The following is a 17154-nucleotide window of genomic DNA, read 5'->3' as shown; positions in this document are numbered from 1 at the left end:
ACTAAAGTGAATTGTTTGAAAATGAATGAATTGATCGAATTCTGAAAAAACGAAGGAAAATCAAAGTTTATATCGCCATCTATAGTGAAAAAATGGTAAAATGAAATCCAGAAAATGCCATTTCCAAAAAATCAAACTACTGAAAACAAAATCCATACCATTGCTTGGCATTTTTGATTGATGCTGTAATGTAACGTTTCAGATGGCTAAATTAATCCGTTATTGATTTTTGACATGATCATTAAAAAAAATCGTCTGATTCAATCTGATTGATAAAAATGATTATTTTTTTTCATTGACGTCAATGGTCTCGTGTTGGAATACAATGGTTGAACAACATCAATTAATCATCATCAATTTAGTTCGATCTAATCATGCATGTGGTCGAAGATGATATACAAATTGCATGACAAGTAAGAATTTCGAATGAATGAACATGATTGTGTCTTTAAGATGTGTTTTTGTTTATTATTATTATTTCAGTCAAGCGAAGCCAATTAAGAACCGTATGAATGACAAATATGCAATGTCTAATATGAGTAGTGTTGCTTGCCGCTGAGCTGATTGCTGGCTTCCAAAAGTGGCGATTATCTAATCGACGATCATCATCATCATTATCATAAACAATAACAACACAACATCTTAAGCCCTAGTTGCACGTATTGATTATGCATAAGCCATGTTTAAACAATCTTCTATACAACCGATCGATACGTCGAGCATCATGTCGAACAACAAACAAATGATGAGTGGATAATAAAGCGACCGACACTGGTTTTGTTTGCTAAACAATTTTTTCCTCAATTATATCAAACAACGATGAGCTCGTTTGTCATTTTTGATCCGAAAAACAATCTCATCTTTAGCCATTGTGATTCAAGATTTCGACAAATCCTGCTTCAATTCTCCGATATCAATAACCAGAGCGACATAGTTTATGACCCTGAATCCGGTGCTGATGATGGTGATGATAACGAAGACGATGATGAGGATGGTCACAATGTCCATAATTGGCTTTCCGTTTATCTAACTCCGTACGTTTCCTTGTTTCGTGAATGCAATGGCCATAATGATGATGATGATGATGATAATAGTGATTACCGTCGAAACCATTTCGACCAGATACCTGATACTTTGCTCGTTCAAAAGAATGTAAATGGAAAAGCTTAGTTATCAACCGAAATGATGATTGGAAATTATTACATTCGCTTTATTCGATTTGCTTTTCGATTTTTTCACTTTCTCATTTTTTTTTCTCTCTCTCCTTGCATCCCATCCTCATCTATCATGTTAGTATCAGGAGTTTATATTTATACATCTAATCTGTCAACACGATCATCAAACAACAACAATGAATGCAGACCATAACGATGATCATGATGATGAGCAAACATATAACACTCTCATCTTACAGTATCAATTCAAAGTGAATGCATTTTGTGCAGCCACCATATTTATGGCCGGTAATGGTATTTATTTGGTGGCTAAAAATCAATCCATTCAACGAACATTATTGGCCATTTTGGATCAATGGAATGAACATTCGTCGAAAATTCCATTGATGATCGAGGTAGGTGATTTGCTTGTTCATGACATCATTGTTAACTTTTCATTTTTTCACTGTAGAGCATTGAAAAACTATACGTAGGCTATCACATTAATCAACTTTGTCAACAATTGGCACATAAATTGGAACGAATTCTTAAACTCGACACCAATGAACAGCATAAGGAAATGTTTTCATTTTGTTTCATCCTGTATCGAGATAAATTAGTCTATAAATATGAAAGGTAAGTGTTATTCATTTGCCTAATTTCTCATGAATATTATAATTGTTTCTTGCCTTTCCATCCCCCAAAATAGCAGCACCAGGGTTCGATTAAAACCGAGTGATTTATGCATGATAATGTTGCTTGCTTGTGATATACAAAACGATTCTAATCGAATACATACAATGGAATCACAGCGTCTAATATTTCTGCAATCATCATCATCATACATACCTATTCCACATGTGTACAGAAAAATTGTGATCAACAAAGATCTGTACGTGATCTGTTTGAGCGAACTTTCTTCATTGTTGCTCATTTCCTTGCCTTCTTTAATCAATTCTGTGACCGGATACCGTACGACCGTTACCGAATGGCCACACAATTCGAAACGTTCCATTGATTATCTAATCAAATGTATACGTAGTATGGACCAATATATGTGCAGAAACTTTGATGAAACGCTTCCACGACGACAGCATCTGTTCAATATGGATTCATTGGAGAATCTAAATCGCTTGGCCAAAAAAGCGCATAGCCGTCGATCTAGTCAAACTGATCCGTTGATTCGTGAACAAACAGATCGAATATTCTCGGTATTGATGGACAATCTTCATCAAACATATGAAAAAGTATTCAAAACACTACATGGCCAGATTGATGATTCCAATCAATTGGTTGTAGACCGCAAACATCAACTAAGTCAAATCATTTCGAATCAAATTGATCAAATGGTTAATCTAGAAAGCTGTCTAGACTTTATCCGACTAAAATATTCCAGTAATGTGACTTTATTGAATAACCTACAAGGTTTACAAGTGTATAACAATCTATTGGCTTTCATACTGGTCGATCGGATAGAAAATCACTTCCTTCAAGACTATCGTCGCGTCATCCAGGCTGATATTCAAATACTTTATAGCCATCTATTACAAGGTGCCTATTGTCGAGCAATACAACAGAATCAAAATATAGTATTCTGGCGGCATCTTCAATTTCATTTTGTCTATGCTTGTTGGTCAGATCGAACACGATCATCCATTCACGAGGTAAGTTCAAGTGTCGGTTCATCAATTTGAGTATATGAATTATTTTGATTTCAATTTTAGAATTCACGAGAAACCGTTAATACTTCTACTATTAAAAATGGTCGAAAATACAGCCAAATATCATCAAATGGATCGATAATAAATCAAGAATCTAATAGTACAAGTAAAAAACTCATTGTTCATTGGCAAAACAAGTCAATTAATGAATGGTTACAGCATGGACATGTCACGAAAGAATTTTTCGCCATTTTAGATGGTCAATGTAACCAATTCAGTGATAATACTTCAGCCAATGAATGGCAGAATTTTCTATTTAACATTGTCACGAAAATTGAGAATTATATTCAATGATGATAAAAAGTTTCATATTTAATGTAAATATATCAATTGGAAGCAAAAAAAAATCGACAGACAAACAAGCAAAAAAATGAAGAAAAGCAATAAATAATAAGTCGTAACAGATTCTATGCTGCTGTTGATCCCAAGTTATAGCCATTTGTTGCTATCAATCAATTGTCTAACAGTTCAACGTAATTGGCTGGAAATAGTCCATAGGCACCGTTTGGAGCTAACCCTTGCCACCAACCAGCATCGATCTGTTCGATGTGTGTAATAATGTCATCCGGATCGAAACTTATTTCAGTATCATCAGCTGCTTGATAATCATAAAGAGCTTTTGCCCGTAATCCTTGAGAAACTGTTTCCAATTCTTCTTTTCTTTTTTCGGCCTCATCATCCTCTTCATCTGTGAAAAGTAAAAAAGAAAATTATTAAATGTTCATTAGATTGTTGTAAATACTTACTTTGTTCCTCTTCAATGTTTTCCAGTTGCCTTGGTTCGGCATAATAGCCATATTGCTGCTGCTGCTGTTGTTGTTGATCATCAACAGTTGGATTTGTGTGAAATGAGTCATCACTGGATGATTCATCCTCAACACCATCATTGCAATTCTGATTGGATTCGATAACTTTTTCTACCACATCATCCACTTCTTCATTTGGAACGGAGATTGGTTGTTTTTGTTGTTCTTTATTCGAATGTGATTCGGGTTGCTTTTGAAATAACATCGATTGTACATGATTCACATAGTTTGAAGCTGCCGATTTGGTCGATTGTGATTGACAATCGATCTGCTGCTGTTGTTGTGTTGTGGGTGTGGAAGAATTTTGTTCAAAAAAAGCACGTGCATTGCTTATACTGTTTTTAGAAATCAAAGATTTGGCTTCTTCCATTCTTTCTTTACGTAACAATTGACTTTGGTTGGTTTTAATTGGCGATTCTTGGTGGCCGGTTTGGCAATTATGTTGTAATTCTGTTTTCGGATCATATCGATTAGCCGTCTGTTTCATTTTTTCTTCTTTTAATCGTTGTTCTTCCTCTATTTTTTGCTGATGCCAGAATCGTTCCCGTTCTTTAAGTGAGATTTCTCTTTGAGCTACGGTTCGCTGGTAATTGGTGCCAACCGGTTTCAAATCATCACTATCATTGTTATCATGTCTATCATTGCCATTCGTAGTCAGATTGTGTGTGCCATTCGTTTGTTTATCGATCCTGATTCGTGATGCTAATTTGTTAACATGCTGCATCAATACTTCCGGTTCGACATCCTCTTCATGACGAGCGTTCAATACGATATTGGCATCTTTAAAGAAGCTACGAACATCGGCAAAATGATTCATACAGATGCCTTTACGTTGTAACGGTGCACATTCGCCTTGCTGTACAATGAACAAAAACAAATCAATAAACAATCATACAAGATCATTCGAATCGATTGATTACCCAATTGATGAGTAGATATCGTCTTAGATTCAATGAGTCATCCTTAACCTCACAGAATGCGTACAGGATTTTACTTTGGCTTAATTCATTCTGAAGCTCTTGAAGACCAGTATCGCCTTTAGCTAATTTGTTGAATAGTATAAACAATAAATAAATCAGTGAATCAATTGTTTTGTTGACATACCAACTAATGCCAAATCGTTGGACTGTTTGTCATATCCAAATATTGCCCTGCATGAATTCAAAAAAAAAACAAATGAATTTTAATCAACAATATGCATGATAACCGAGTCTATAACGTACCAATTGGTTGAACATTTGGCATCCAATACTTCTTTATAAGCTGAAACGATTTGATCATGATTCTTGTAGAAATTGATGGCCATATTGCCAATGTGGCCACAGAAATGATGATTATTTCTCCAAAAAGTGTGCAGCAATATTAAATTAAAGGAATAATATTATTATTGACAAACCAAAAAGAGCCAACGAGAAAGAGCAATAGTCAATGCTGCAGAGCTGATCCCACTCTCTTCTTGGTGAGCGCCAATGTTTCTAGCCAACAGACAGACGATGAGATATCTAACGAACTGAGAGTGAGCATAATGCCAGCAAACCAGTCATTGAAGATAGTTTGACTGTATGAAATAGAAATTGTGTCTGGATTGTATCTATAGAATCGCCGTGATTCACATTCGACCTCATAAATCCATCTCCATTCGCCCAAAGATTATCACACACAACTCACACGAGCCAACAACAAGATGATGCTAAAGAAAAGACCGATGGTCAAAAAAAAAATCAAACATGCTTATGAGGTGAATGAATCATACCCACCAATGAAAAAAAAACATCCATAATGATCAAAGTTCATTACGCCCAATGTGACGATCTTCATCATTGTCGTGAGCGTGTGCAAGAATTGTGAAAAATTCAAAATTAAAGTGCGCGCGCCTTTATCTGAATGGAAATGTTTTTTTTTCCATCAATTGATTGATTCACCATTTCATATATATGATATCTAAACATCATGTGCCTGCCAAAAAAAAAAAAAGAAATGATCGTAGGGTGCGGCACCTCCCAATCAAACCTAACAGCCGGCTTTAATAGCGCCATATATCCATCCATATGGATTGTGTGTGTTTGTATGTTAGAATATGCCTCGTTGTTTTATTGATGGAAATGTTTTCTTGTCGTCGTGCATATGCGCCGTAAAACGTCAACAAACATGATCAGATTTGGATCTGGATCGAAAATGGTTTCATTATTGTTTATGAGTTCTTACACATTTATTTTTTGATGCAGAATTTTCTATAATTTGCAAATTTCTAATTATGACAATGATTTTACATGGTAATAATATTATATCGTAATGAATAACAATAACCAATTGATTATATCTTGATTTTTTATTTTCATCTAGACGGATATTTGGATTGTTGATATTGACGAAATCTCCATATAATAATTTCAATCAATAATATTGCAATTGAAATCGCTATGCCTAATATCCATGAATGTAAAATGGCTTCAAAATCCGATAGATCAAGTGCATAAAATTGACTAAATGATGGCGGTGATGATGTCGATATCATTGATGATGACGTTGACCATTTTCGAAATGTTCGCTGAAATCGTATGGCCTCTAGATATGATTGTCGATTTAATAATGGAGTGAAACGATAAATATCTTTAATCCATTTTTGATATAAACCTCTTTCGTGTGATAATAAAATTCTGTATTTTTTTTTTAGAAAAAAAATGACCAATTAATTTCATTGTAAATTTTTTTCCAAATAATTTTTTTTGAAACACTAACTGATAACTTATTGGCTTCAATAATGGTGAATGTTTAGGAAATGCAAATGCATTTATATCCATTTTCAATGATTCTGTACCGATCCAAACAGTTTTACGTGCATATGCTCTTTGTAGATAATATAATATAAGTTTAGTACTAAGAAAAATAAATTTCGAATCCGATTGAACAAGATCAAAACCAGAAACATCATTCAAAACTTCTACAGGTTTATTCCTATTTTTTACACATATAATATATTTTTCATTATAATTTTTTTATAATCAAGAATATCATATCATAATCGTAACATTGACTTACTTGATTACATGCTCATTGATCGTATAGAGAATATTATTTTCTGGTCGTGAATGTTTAATAATATTCATATTTTCATCCGATTTTCGTGTAACAAGAGTATGTGTTCCACTTCGAAAATATTCATTGATATCATCGACACTATCAATATGTTTTTCATAATGTGATGTATTCAGTTGTAAATAATATGCTGCCGAATATAATATCAAAGTGATCATCATTGAAATCATTGTAACAAGATATATTATACATATCGATGTCGGTTCTGGACAATCAACTTTAATTGCTATTGATGAAAATTAATTTTTTTTTTTAAAATCTGATCATTTTTTCAAGAAAAAAATTCAAACCTCGATTCAAATAAATAGCACATAATTTCATTGATATGGGTAAATTCTCCTTCGATCGTGATCGATGATGATGATGATTCATTAGTAATAATGGACAAATTTTACAATAATAAAGATGAAGAAAAATCCAAATTAAAATATATGATATTAATATGGCTAGCCAATTTTGCCATGGAAATGATTGAAATAATAACCATTTTCTTGATGACTTTGAAGGAAATTGTGACAAAAATCCAATTTTATCAATTGTAATAAAAAAACTATAATCAACAGCTAAATTTCGTAGATATGTTTGAGAAATTCCACATATTCCCATATCGACTAAATTGTTTCGTATCAAAGCGATTGAACCGGTCCAAGAATCATTAACAAAAGTACCCCAATTCTGCTGTGAATCAACGAGTTGGTAACGAAAATTCCATCGTTGGGCCAAAATTTTGAGCAATCGTAAATCAAGTGATTGAGATAGCTTCATCTTCACGGTTACTTTACCATCCAGGCCTATTTGACGATTTTCGATTGCACAAATTGGAACTATCTGCATATATAGATTGAAAATATTAGAATAAAATTCATAATTCTATCATTTTTTTTTGAAAAAACTTACATCATTCACAGCAACTCTAATTATTGTTTGATTTAGATTACATTTTTGATATGAAATTTTCATTCGATTAAAATCATTTTCGTTCCGAGGATAATAAACATTGTTGAATATATGGCAGCCATCTAAAATTGGCCGAACGTGAATAACTTTTTGATGATTTTTATCATAATCATCATTCAGTATGTAATCACTTACGACGAATATACAACGAAATTTTTGATCAAATAATCGAAAACTATCAATTAGCCATTCGATTAATTGTTGCAATAATTTAGGATGAATTAATATGATCAATGGATAACAATCGATACATCGAACATAAACACGTTCCAATGACATGATTAGTTCGATAAATTCATGATGATTCAGGTCATTAGATTGATGTAATAAATCGAAAATACATAAAAAACCATAATATCCGATTAGTTTAGTTTGATTATTCAATTTAATCGATAAATCTTTCGAGTTTATGTTGGTGAAATGTTTAAATGGACAATTTATTTGATTTAAAAATTCATGAACTAAACTTTTTGGTTCCATCCATGAAGTTGTATTGGAAAATTGAAAATTTTCAATCAAATTCAGATGAAAATTTTTACCATCATGAATCGCTTGACAAGAATCGTGTAGATATCTGCCAAAACTTTTATCACCAATGAATTTTGGATTCGAAATTGTGAAACATGATAAATGATTGATGATAAAAATACTCACCAATAATTTAATTTTATGGTCAAACATTTTTCTTTCATTTAAGAATCTTCCTGTGTGTGTGTGTGTGTGGTGTGAATAGCGATATCAATAACAAACTAGAATACAAAACTTGCGACATATAAAAAAGAGATCATTCTTATGAATCATATGATCAGCATAGAATTTCATGAATAATTCAAGCTAAACAGTGTGACAGTGAGATTTATCAAGGAAATTTATTTATTATAACTAAAAATTATCGATCCGTCAATCTTATTATAGAATTCAAGGACAAATTTGATTTTCAAATAATTCTTTTAACTGTGATTTTCCGCTATTTTTTTTCGTTTTACATATTGATTTGACATCGGAATTGCTAATGAATTAATAATGAATAATAAATTCTTCGCTATAATTTAGCGATAATATAATTCATTATTTTTTCGATTGTCATTCGATATAAATGACAATAAAATGATTGGCCAGTTATTTCAATGATGAAAACAAATGTAGAAAATACAATGAAAAAAATCCAACTATTGAATAAGGCTTCGAAATCGATTAGTTGCATCATTTCCCATTCGTCATTAGTTCTAAAACGATTATTTGTTCTAATCGATTCATAATAGGCACTAGGATTGGCAATATTAATGGCTTGACTAACTTTCCATAGCCATCGATTAATTAATCCCATTTCTTGTATTGTCATTATTCTGAAAAAAAAGTGTCCAAAAACAAAACATTTATTTATCAATTAATAATTATAAGAATATTTAATGATATTTTTTTTTCTTGTCTTACTGTTCACTAAATGGCTTTAAAAGTGGTGAATTTTTTTGAAATGCATATGCTAATATATCGATGCCCAATAGTTCAGAACCAAGTAATAAACGTTCTTGTGCAAATGATTTTCGTAATAATTCCAATATTCGGCTATTACCAATGAGAATGTATCGAGGATTTTTTTGAATATAATCAATACCTTCCATATAATTACCAATATTAATGGCATTATTCCTGTCATTATTAATTATAAATCAGTAAAAATTTATCATAAAGTTTAGCTAGAGCCAAAAAAATTATTTAAAAAAAAATACCGTTTTAGATAATGGCTTATCCAATAAAATGGTCCGGTTTTCATATCCAATTGAAGAATCATGTTTCGTAAGTTACCATTTTTAACAAAAAGTGGACTATAAGTATTTGTACGTATAGCAATAATAAATTGATCGATTGTATCAATTTGTTTTTCCTGATTACTTAATTGTAAATATGAATATAATTGTGCTGAATATAATGTTGTCATTACAATCATCGATAGCATACAGCTAAGATATGTAATACGAATCCAAATTGGTTCCAAATGGTGTACTTTCATGGCTGAAAAAAATAGAAAAACAAATTCGAATAAATTAAAAATGATGATCTTTTGTGTGAATCATTGGTTTTTATACTTCGAGCAAGATAAATAGCATATAAACGTATAATAATCGGTGTGGTCAATAGTTCACCAATTTTATGGGCAGTATAATGTAGAAATAAATAAACCAATATGAATGAAGCAATAATCATCAACCATATTTGCCATGAAAATGGTTTCATTAAAAGCCATTGTTTTGATGTTTTTTTCGGATATTTTAGAATAAATCCTATACCATCCATCATGGAAAATTGATTGAAATCAACGACATTATTTCGTAAATATGTACGTGATATAGCACAAATACCGATGTCAGCATCACCATTAAGTAGATAAGCAATTGAACCTTTCCATGTATTATTACCATGACATGTTCCCCAATTTTGTTCAGCATATAATAGACGATAACGAAAATTCCATTTTCTTTGCAATAATTCCAATAGATGATAATCAACCGAATAGATTGGATTCAAGTTAAACAATTCAATTTCACTACCATTGTTATCACGTATATACGTTTTATCTATACGACACAATAGACTAACCTATTAATGTAATGAGAAAAAAAAATTTGTTAATAAATTATTTGTGAATTTCTTCGATTCATACATTATTAACGACCATAGTCAACATTGTTTGATTAAGATTACATTTAGTATATGGTTTTTGCATTCGATTAAAATCATCGATGGTTGTCGGTTTGAATGTTTGATCTTGATATTGTAGACAACCATCCAGTATTGGTCTTATATGAATCACTCGAAAATGATTATGACCCATAATGGATACAAGTGTAGAACGAAATTTTCGATTCAATTGTTGAATAAAATTCTTATCCATTAATCTTGATAATTCGTCGATAGATTGTTGAAATAATATAATGAATGGAAAACAATTTGTACATTTGGGGAAAATTTTGTCCAATGATAAAAATAGATCATTGAATTGAAATTGATCAGTGAATATTTTTGGAATCATATCAATAATGAATAATAATCGATAATTAATAAACCTATTGATTTGTATTTCCATTTCAGCATTAATCATTTGTACATTTGAGCCATTGAAATATTCGAATGGACAATTTGTTTGTTCAAGAAAATTTCTTGTCCTCATGATTGATGTTATAGTTGAAGATGGTGATGATGATGATGATGTTCGAGAGGAATAATTGAAATTTTCCACCAAAATTATAATAATATTTTCATCATAATGAATTCGGCCACATAATTCTTCCATATAACTCCATAAGGAATTATTACCAAGATAAATCTTATCTTGTGTATGTATTGTTGATGATGATGAAGGACTTTTAATGGCCACAATAATAATCAAAATGGTGAACGCGATTATTAAATGTTTCATTTCTATAAGCAATCATATCATCAGTTCACAAAAATACGTTTTACGTTATAGCTATTGGTGTTGTAAAATGATCGAATTCCACAAACATGACTGCTGAATACAATCCGATTCCATTATATGAATATTGATTTCATAGATAAATCAATACGGTAAAAAAAATTTTACATTTTATGATAAATGGTGATGATGGGAAAAATTGATAGATTCAGTATTCGAATCGAAAAAAAAATATTTGCCACATTCTCATTTACGTCAATCACCCAATAGCATATATAATGAATCAATTAACTATCAATCACATATAATATATATGTCATATATTAATGATTGTTGTTAATTTCATTTTTTTATTGTTGGTTGATTGATATTGTTTCTTCGATTTGACTATAAATTTCATAACAATCTCTCCCAATAATATAATGAATGAATAAGATAATCCAATCGACCAGGTGATAAATATAGAACCAAGGTCATAGATTTTTAAACCATCGGTTGTTAATGTTGTTTTTATTGCTGCTGTTCCAATGGATGAAATGGAATATTCATCAACATTGGCCGTTTCAGAGAATAAAATCAATTTGTTTAGCCAATATTGCGTAAGACCATAATGGCTACATGTTCTTATTCTAATCATTAAAATGAAATGAACAGAATAAAAATCAAAAAAACGATTAAATCAAATGAAACTAATTACTTACATATAATTAAATGAATCAAAAAATGGTGATCGTCTTCTGAATGCAATAGCAAGATAATCAGTTGCCAATATATCATTACTAATAAGCATTGCTTTTTGTGCATATGTTTTTATAAGGAATTTAAATGATGCTTTAGATTCAATTAATATGAATCGAGAATCATTAGCAATTCTATCGAAACCTTCTTCCAGTTGCATAACATTATAGCGTTCATTTTCTTCTAAATTTCTGCTTATCATCTTAGAACCATCACTATCAATGATTTTAAAATCCATTACAACGCTACCATCAAGTGTGAAAAAATGATGACTATTCATTTGAGTTACTCTGATCAGATCATCTTTAGTCAATAATGGATCATCATATTGTACTAGTGCAAGTAACGTGTAATATTCAGTTGAATATGAAATGGCTAATACCATATTGCATAATATCCAGCCGATAAGAATTAAACGTTGTTTCCATGATGTTAACATCAGAACATGAGCCTCTATATTATAGAAAAGATGGCGAAATTAAAATTAACAAATTCAGCAATAAATTATTTTAACGTTTTTTAAAACTTACGTTGATTAACCATGATAGCCAATAGTTGTTTCGACAAAATTGATCGATATCGTACAGAAACATCATCATCATTGTCATGAATTTCCCATTTTGGAATTAAATAACATATTAACGAAACCAATATAAACGAAATAAATATTATGAACCAAAGTAAACGAGAAAATGGTTCAATAACTAGCCAAGATCTTGATCGAAGTTCTGGAATACGTGATATAAATGCAATTTCATCAACCATTGTTATATCACTATAATCGATGACCAATGATCGATCATATGTGATGGAGAAACCACCAATCGCTATATCAGCAGACTATATTTTGAAACAAAAATAAGAATTCAAATTATTTGAATGAAAACCCAGTGATCACAAACCCCATTAATCAGATGGCTAACAGATCCAGTCCAAACACCATTTTCATGTTTACCCCAATTCTGAAAACCATCGATTAATCGATAACGAGAATTTATTTTCATCATTAAAATTTCAATAAGATTTTTTTCAGTAGATGGACCAAATTTAATATCAGTTTCACGATCAAGTATATCGCTGTATGGATTAAACTTGAAAAATTTAAATAATTAATTAATGGGGTGGTGAATGAAAATTAAAATCATACAATCATTGCTTACATCATTTATAACAATATTTATAATGGTTTGATTGAGATCACATTGTAATGGTGATATACGTAGTTGATCGAAATCTTGTTGTGATTTTGGCCAATAAATTTCATTCAATTCAAGACAACCTTTAATTACCGGTCTTAGATGTAATACTTTTTCAGAATCAGCAAATCTAGATACAATCGTACAGCTAAATCGTTGATTTAGCCACAAAATTGCTTCAGATAACCAATTATATAATGAATGAATATCATAATGAAATAGAAAAATCATTGGAACACAATTTGCACAATTAAGATAAAGGTTTTGAGACAATTCAAACAATTCACGAATGTTTAGATGTATTTGTGTTGGCGATAATTGAAATGAATTGATCAGAATCAATACATTACGATAACGATATTTTGGTTCACTAATTATAATTGATTGGGCCAATTCTAATGAATCAAAATAATCATATGGACAATTTTTATTAATGAAAAAATTTCTTAAATTTAAAAATTCACTGTTATTATTATCGATGTCAATTGAATGATTGTGATTATCTACAAGAACAATATACAATTTTTTTGTTTCGAAATTTCTACACATATTGGTCAGATAAGATTCGATGTTTTGATCACCATAGAAACGATTAAATTCTGTTGATGATAGAATACAATCAACGGCAATTATCATCATGAATAATGATGACGATGATAATAGAATTGATAGAATCGTTAATAATAATTGTTTATTCATTTTTCGAATGATCATCATCAAACAAAATATATAATTGGGTGAAAAAGATATTGGATCATTCGTTTCAATATCACTGAATATGGGAAAACAGTAAATAGTACACATTGGAGTGAAACACAAGATTAACATTAAAAGGTTCAACGAAAATGATGAAAAAAACTGGAATAGCAAAACAAGATATATGATGGAAAAACTGGGAAAAGAATTTTTTTTGTTTCAAGCAATTAATCGGAATCTAAAGCAAATGAGAAACGAGAAAATAAATAACTTTGACAGTTATTGAAACTGGATATTGATTAAATCTATTGATTGATTATGAACTATAGTTACAAAAAAAACGAAAGAACATTTGCATTTTCTTTTATTTTTTTTTCGTACATTTCATTTGTAATATATTACGATATATTGTGAAACAAACAAAAATAATTAGTTCAAACATTTTTGATGAAAATTTATTTTTCAATTGTTTGTTGCCAAAGAGTTTGCATTGTTGTTCATCACTTTGTTTTTTTTGGGGAATTTCATTTGATGATTTTTTTTCATTTTCATTTTCATTTTTTTCTTTTTTGTTAAATAAATGATTTTGGCAATAATTTCATTCAATAATATTATTGTTGAACTACTTAATCCTATTGACCATATTATTAATATGGATTTAATATCATTGATATCAAGACCATCGGTATCGATAGTTGTTTTTGGTGCGCCCATCATCGATGTAGAATATTCTGCAGGATTAGCCGTTTTTGTTTTTTTTATAACTTCATCTATCCAATGTTGAATGAAACCGTTTTGAGTGAATATTTTTATTCTGATTTTTTAAAATGTGAATAAATGAATTACGAAAAAAAATGAATCGGAGAATGGTAAAGAATTAAAATCGAAATAAAAAAAAACATACAAACGATTAAATGATGGATATAATGGTGAATGTTTCGAGAAACCAATGGCTAAAAAATCCATTGCCATATTATCTTCGCTCATTAGCATCGCTTTTTGTGCATAATTTTTAATCAAATATTTGAATGCCGTTTTTGATTCAATCAATACATAACGTGAATTTTGTTCCAATTTATCGAATCCACTTTCTAATTTTGGAACATTTTGTTTAGAATTTTTTTGGATATTTTGGCCAATCACATAGAAAATATCACTATCGTTAACACCATATTCTAATACAATACTTTGTTCAAGTGTAATCGTATCATGTGTACCGATCTCGATAGCATCAATCAAATCGAAATTCGTTCTCAATGGTCGATCATATTGATGTAGTGCAAGAAATCGATAGAATTGTGTTGAATAAAGAATACTTAATACCATATTGCCAAATATCCAACAAATAAATATCAAACGATTTTTATTCATTCGTGTACGTAAAACATGAGCTTCTATTGTGATATAAGATTTTAGAATTTTCTTTATTCCTCCGAATGAATTCGACAAACAAACGAAATAATTTTAAAAAAAACTTACGTTGATTGACAACTATAGCAAATAATTTTGACCAAATTAAACGAAATGGTAGATTTTCACCCGAGGCACGAAATATATGATTAGAAATTATATAAAGAATTATGGAAATAATTAAAAATGAAATGATTATCATAAACCATACTGTCCATGTGAATGGTTCAATTACAATCCAATCTCTTGTCATTAATTTCGGTATTCTTGATATGAATCCTACTTCTTCGATTATATAAATATCACTATATTCAATGAATCGTATACGTTCATGTAGAACAGATATGGAACCCATGGCTAGATCACTAGTCTAAATGATCAAAAAAAAAAGAGAAAAAAATTCACTGTTATTTCAGTGTCAAATTTCAAATGATTTTTATTTTTCTTTCACCTCATTAATAAGATATGCAACCGATCCAGTCCATGTACCATTCACATATTTACCCCAATTCTGTTTTGCATCAATTAACTTTGGGTGAAAATTTAGTTTCGATGACAATGTATCAATAATATATTTTTCAACCGATGTTGTCATCTGTAATTCCGTACCATTTTCAATCATATCACAGAATGGTGTAAACTTGGATGATTAAAAAAAAGGAAAAAAAAGAGGAATAAATAATAATTATCAATTATCAAAACAATTATCCTACATTATTAAGAACAATTCGTATGTCGGTTTGATTTAGATCACATTTCAATGACGATGTGCGTAAACGACGAAAATCATTCATTGTTTTTGGCCATAATAAACCATTATATTGATGGCAACCATCAATCTTTGGCCGTAAATGTATAACATTCATTGTATCCGGATATGATACTAATGTACAACTAAATCTTTGATCCATTTGTTTGAAAAATTCACTGAACCATTTATAGAAATAATTGAATAAATAATCATAACGAAATAATAGAATGATTGGAACACAGTGAACACATTTAACATAGATATTTTGTATAATTTGCAAAAATTGTTGAATATTTGAATGAAATTCATTCAAAAATGAAAGATCAACAATTATTAGTACATTACGATAAAGGTATTTTAGATTTAAAGATATTTGTTGATATGCTGATTCTAAATCATTGAAATGATCAATTGGACAATTGTTATGGATGAAAAAACCATACAATGTTTGTTGTTTTTCATCAAATGTTTTTTGATTTTGATAATTGATGATTGTTGAATTCTCATTTGTAATTATAACGATATAAAACCTTTCGTTTTCTAAATTATTGCATAGATTTATCAGATATGACCATAGATTTTGTTCACCACCACCATAGAATGGATGAAAACCTAATGATGTTATTACCGATGTTACGAGTGTTGAATGTTGAATGAAAATTAATATGGCAAAAATGATATAATAATTGAAAATTATTCTCAACAAGAACATTCTGTTACATTCTGTAATGATTAGATGATGATGATGATGATGATGATGGTGGTGAATGAATAAATCGAATAAAAATGAAATGAAAAAAATGTTTTGGGTATTGATAAGTAGAAATGTACTGATGGTAATTTAATAATAACACAAACGGACACAAATGATGAAATAATTGAAGAATCGAGATTTTTTTTGTTGTTGTTGTTGTTGCCAATAATTAGCTTATGTTATGCAATAGATAACTATTAAAAACGAATAGAGTATTCACACACAATCTTCCAGAATCCTGGAATCTATGACCTTTGAAAAAAAGAGATAAATATGAAATAAAAGAAAGAAACAAAAATCCTATAGAAGTATATATACCCAATGGGTATAATTAATGGAATAAAAACGTTATTCTTATTATTATATTAAAAAAAAAATAAGAATAACCTTATTGAACCATGAGAATTGTGGTTGTTGTTGTTGTTCAAGTATGTCTTGCTTAAAGTTGTTCCACATTCTT

General features: G+C 30.0%; 5 protein-coding genes across 9 annotated transcripts; 1 reads left to right on the top strand and 4 right to left on the bottom strand.

Annotated features, from left to right (window-relative positions):
* The first annotated feature begins 158 nt into the window (after positions 1–158).
* Positions 159–3276, top strand: LOC124489823 (uncharacterized). Of its 4 annotated transcripts, none has more exons than XM_075730453.1 (6): positions 159–413; positions 484–1152; positions 1295–1570; positions 1627–1790; positions 1867–2818; positions 2879–3276. In XM_075730453.1, exons 2-6 carry the CDS (start codon positions 820–822, stop codon positions 3167–3169), a joined length of 2016 nt encoding a protein of 671 aa, XP_075586568.1. In that variant the 5' UTR covers positions 159–413; positions 484–819; the 3' UTR covers positions 3170–3276. The 4 variants fall into 4 exon arrangements, with proteins under 4 accessions (XP_075586568.1, XP_075586567.1, XP_046908172.2 ...); XM_075730452.1 differs by having other exon boundaries at positions 1864–2818; XM_047052216.2 differs by lacking the exon at positions 159–413 and having other exon boundaries at positions 698–1034; positions 1864–2818.
* On the bottom strand, positions 3160–5126 carry Abp1 (Actin binding protein 1). Of its 2 annotated transcripts, none has more exons than XM_075730455.1 (5): positions 4905–5126; positions 4786–4832; positions 4602–4723; positions 3618–4537; positions 3160–3563 (listed from the first exon to the last, which is right to left on the bottom strand). In XM_075730455.1, the coding sequence occupies exons 1-5, from the start codon at positions 4985–4987 to the stop codon at positions 3560–3562; spliced, it is 1176 nt and encodes a 391-aa protein (XP_075586570.1). In that variant the 5' UTR covers positions 4988–5126; the 3' UTR covers positions 3160–3559. The 2 variants fall into 2 exon arrangements, with proteins under 2 accessions (XP_075586570.1, XP_046908174.2); XM_047052218.2 differs by having other exon boundaries at positions 3622–4537.
* A 3251-nt stretch (positions 5127–8377) lies between these two features.
* On the bottom strand, positions 8378–11152 carry LOC124500366 (uncharacterized). The gene is made up of 5 exons (XM_075730451.1): positions 10397–11152; positions 9822–10332; positions 9465–9747; positions 9169–9384; positions 8378–9080 (listed from the first exon to the last, which is right to left on the bottom strand). Exons 1-5 carry the CDS (start codon positions 11150–11152, stop codon positions 8777–8779), a joined length of 2070 nt encoding a protein of 689 aa, XP_075586566.1. The 3' UTR covers positions 8378–8776.
* Positions 10401–13782, bottom strand: LOC124500364 (glutamate receptor ionotropic, kainate 2-like). The gene is made up of 6 exons (XM_075729955.1): positions 13665–13782; positions 13048–13478; positions 12790–12978; positions 12418–12727; positions 11851–12340; positions 10401–11778 (listed from the first exon to the last, which is right to left on the bottom strand). Exons 1-6 carry the CDS (start codon positions 13780–13782, stop codon positions 11466–11468), a joined length of 1851 nt encoding a protein of 616 aa, XP_075586070.1. The 3' UTR covers positions 10401–11465.
* A 459-nt stretch (positions 13783–14241) lies between these two features.
* LOC124500360 (glutamate receptor-like) lies at positions 14242–16065 on the bottom strand. Its single transcript, XM_047064428.2, has 5 exons — positions 15903–16065; positions 15641–15829; positions 15259–15559; positions 14684–15173; positions 14242–14593 (listed from the first exon to the last, which is right to left on the bottom strand). Exons 1-5 carry the CDS (start codon positions 16053–16055, stop codon positions 14242–14244), a joined length of 1485 nt encoding a protein of 494 aa, XP_046920384.2. The 5' UTR covers positions 16056–16065.
* Between the last annotated feature and the right edge of the window lie 1089 nt (positions 16066–17154).

The sequence above is a fragment of the Dermatophagoides farinae genome, chromosome 4 (assembly GCF_024713945.1).
Source record: "Dermatophagoides farinae isolate YC_2012a chromosome 4, ASM2471394v1, whole genome shotgun sequence".
In the NCBI taxonomy this organism is placed as follows: domain Eukaryota; kingdom Metazoa; phylum Arthropoda; class Arachnida; order Sarcoptiformes; family Pyroglyphidae; genus Dermatophagoides; species Dermatophagoides farinae.
Note: the sequence above shows the minus strand (reverse complement) of the source record. Positions and strands in the feature narration are given on the sequence as shown.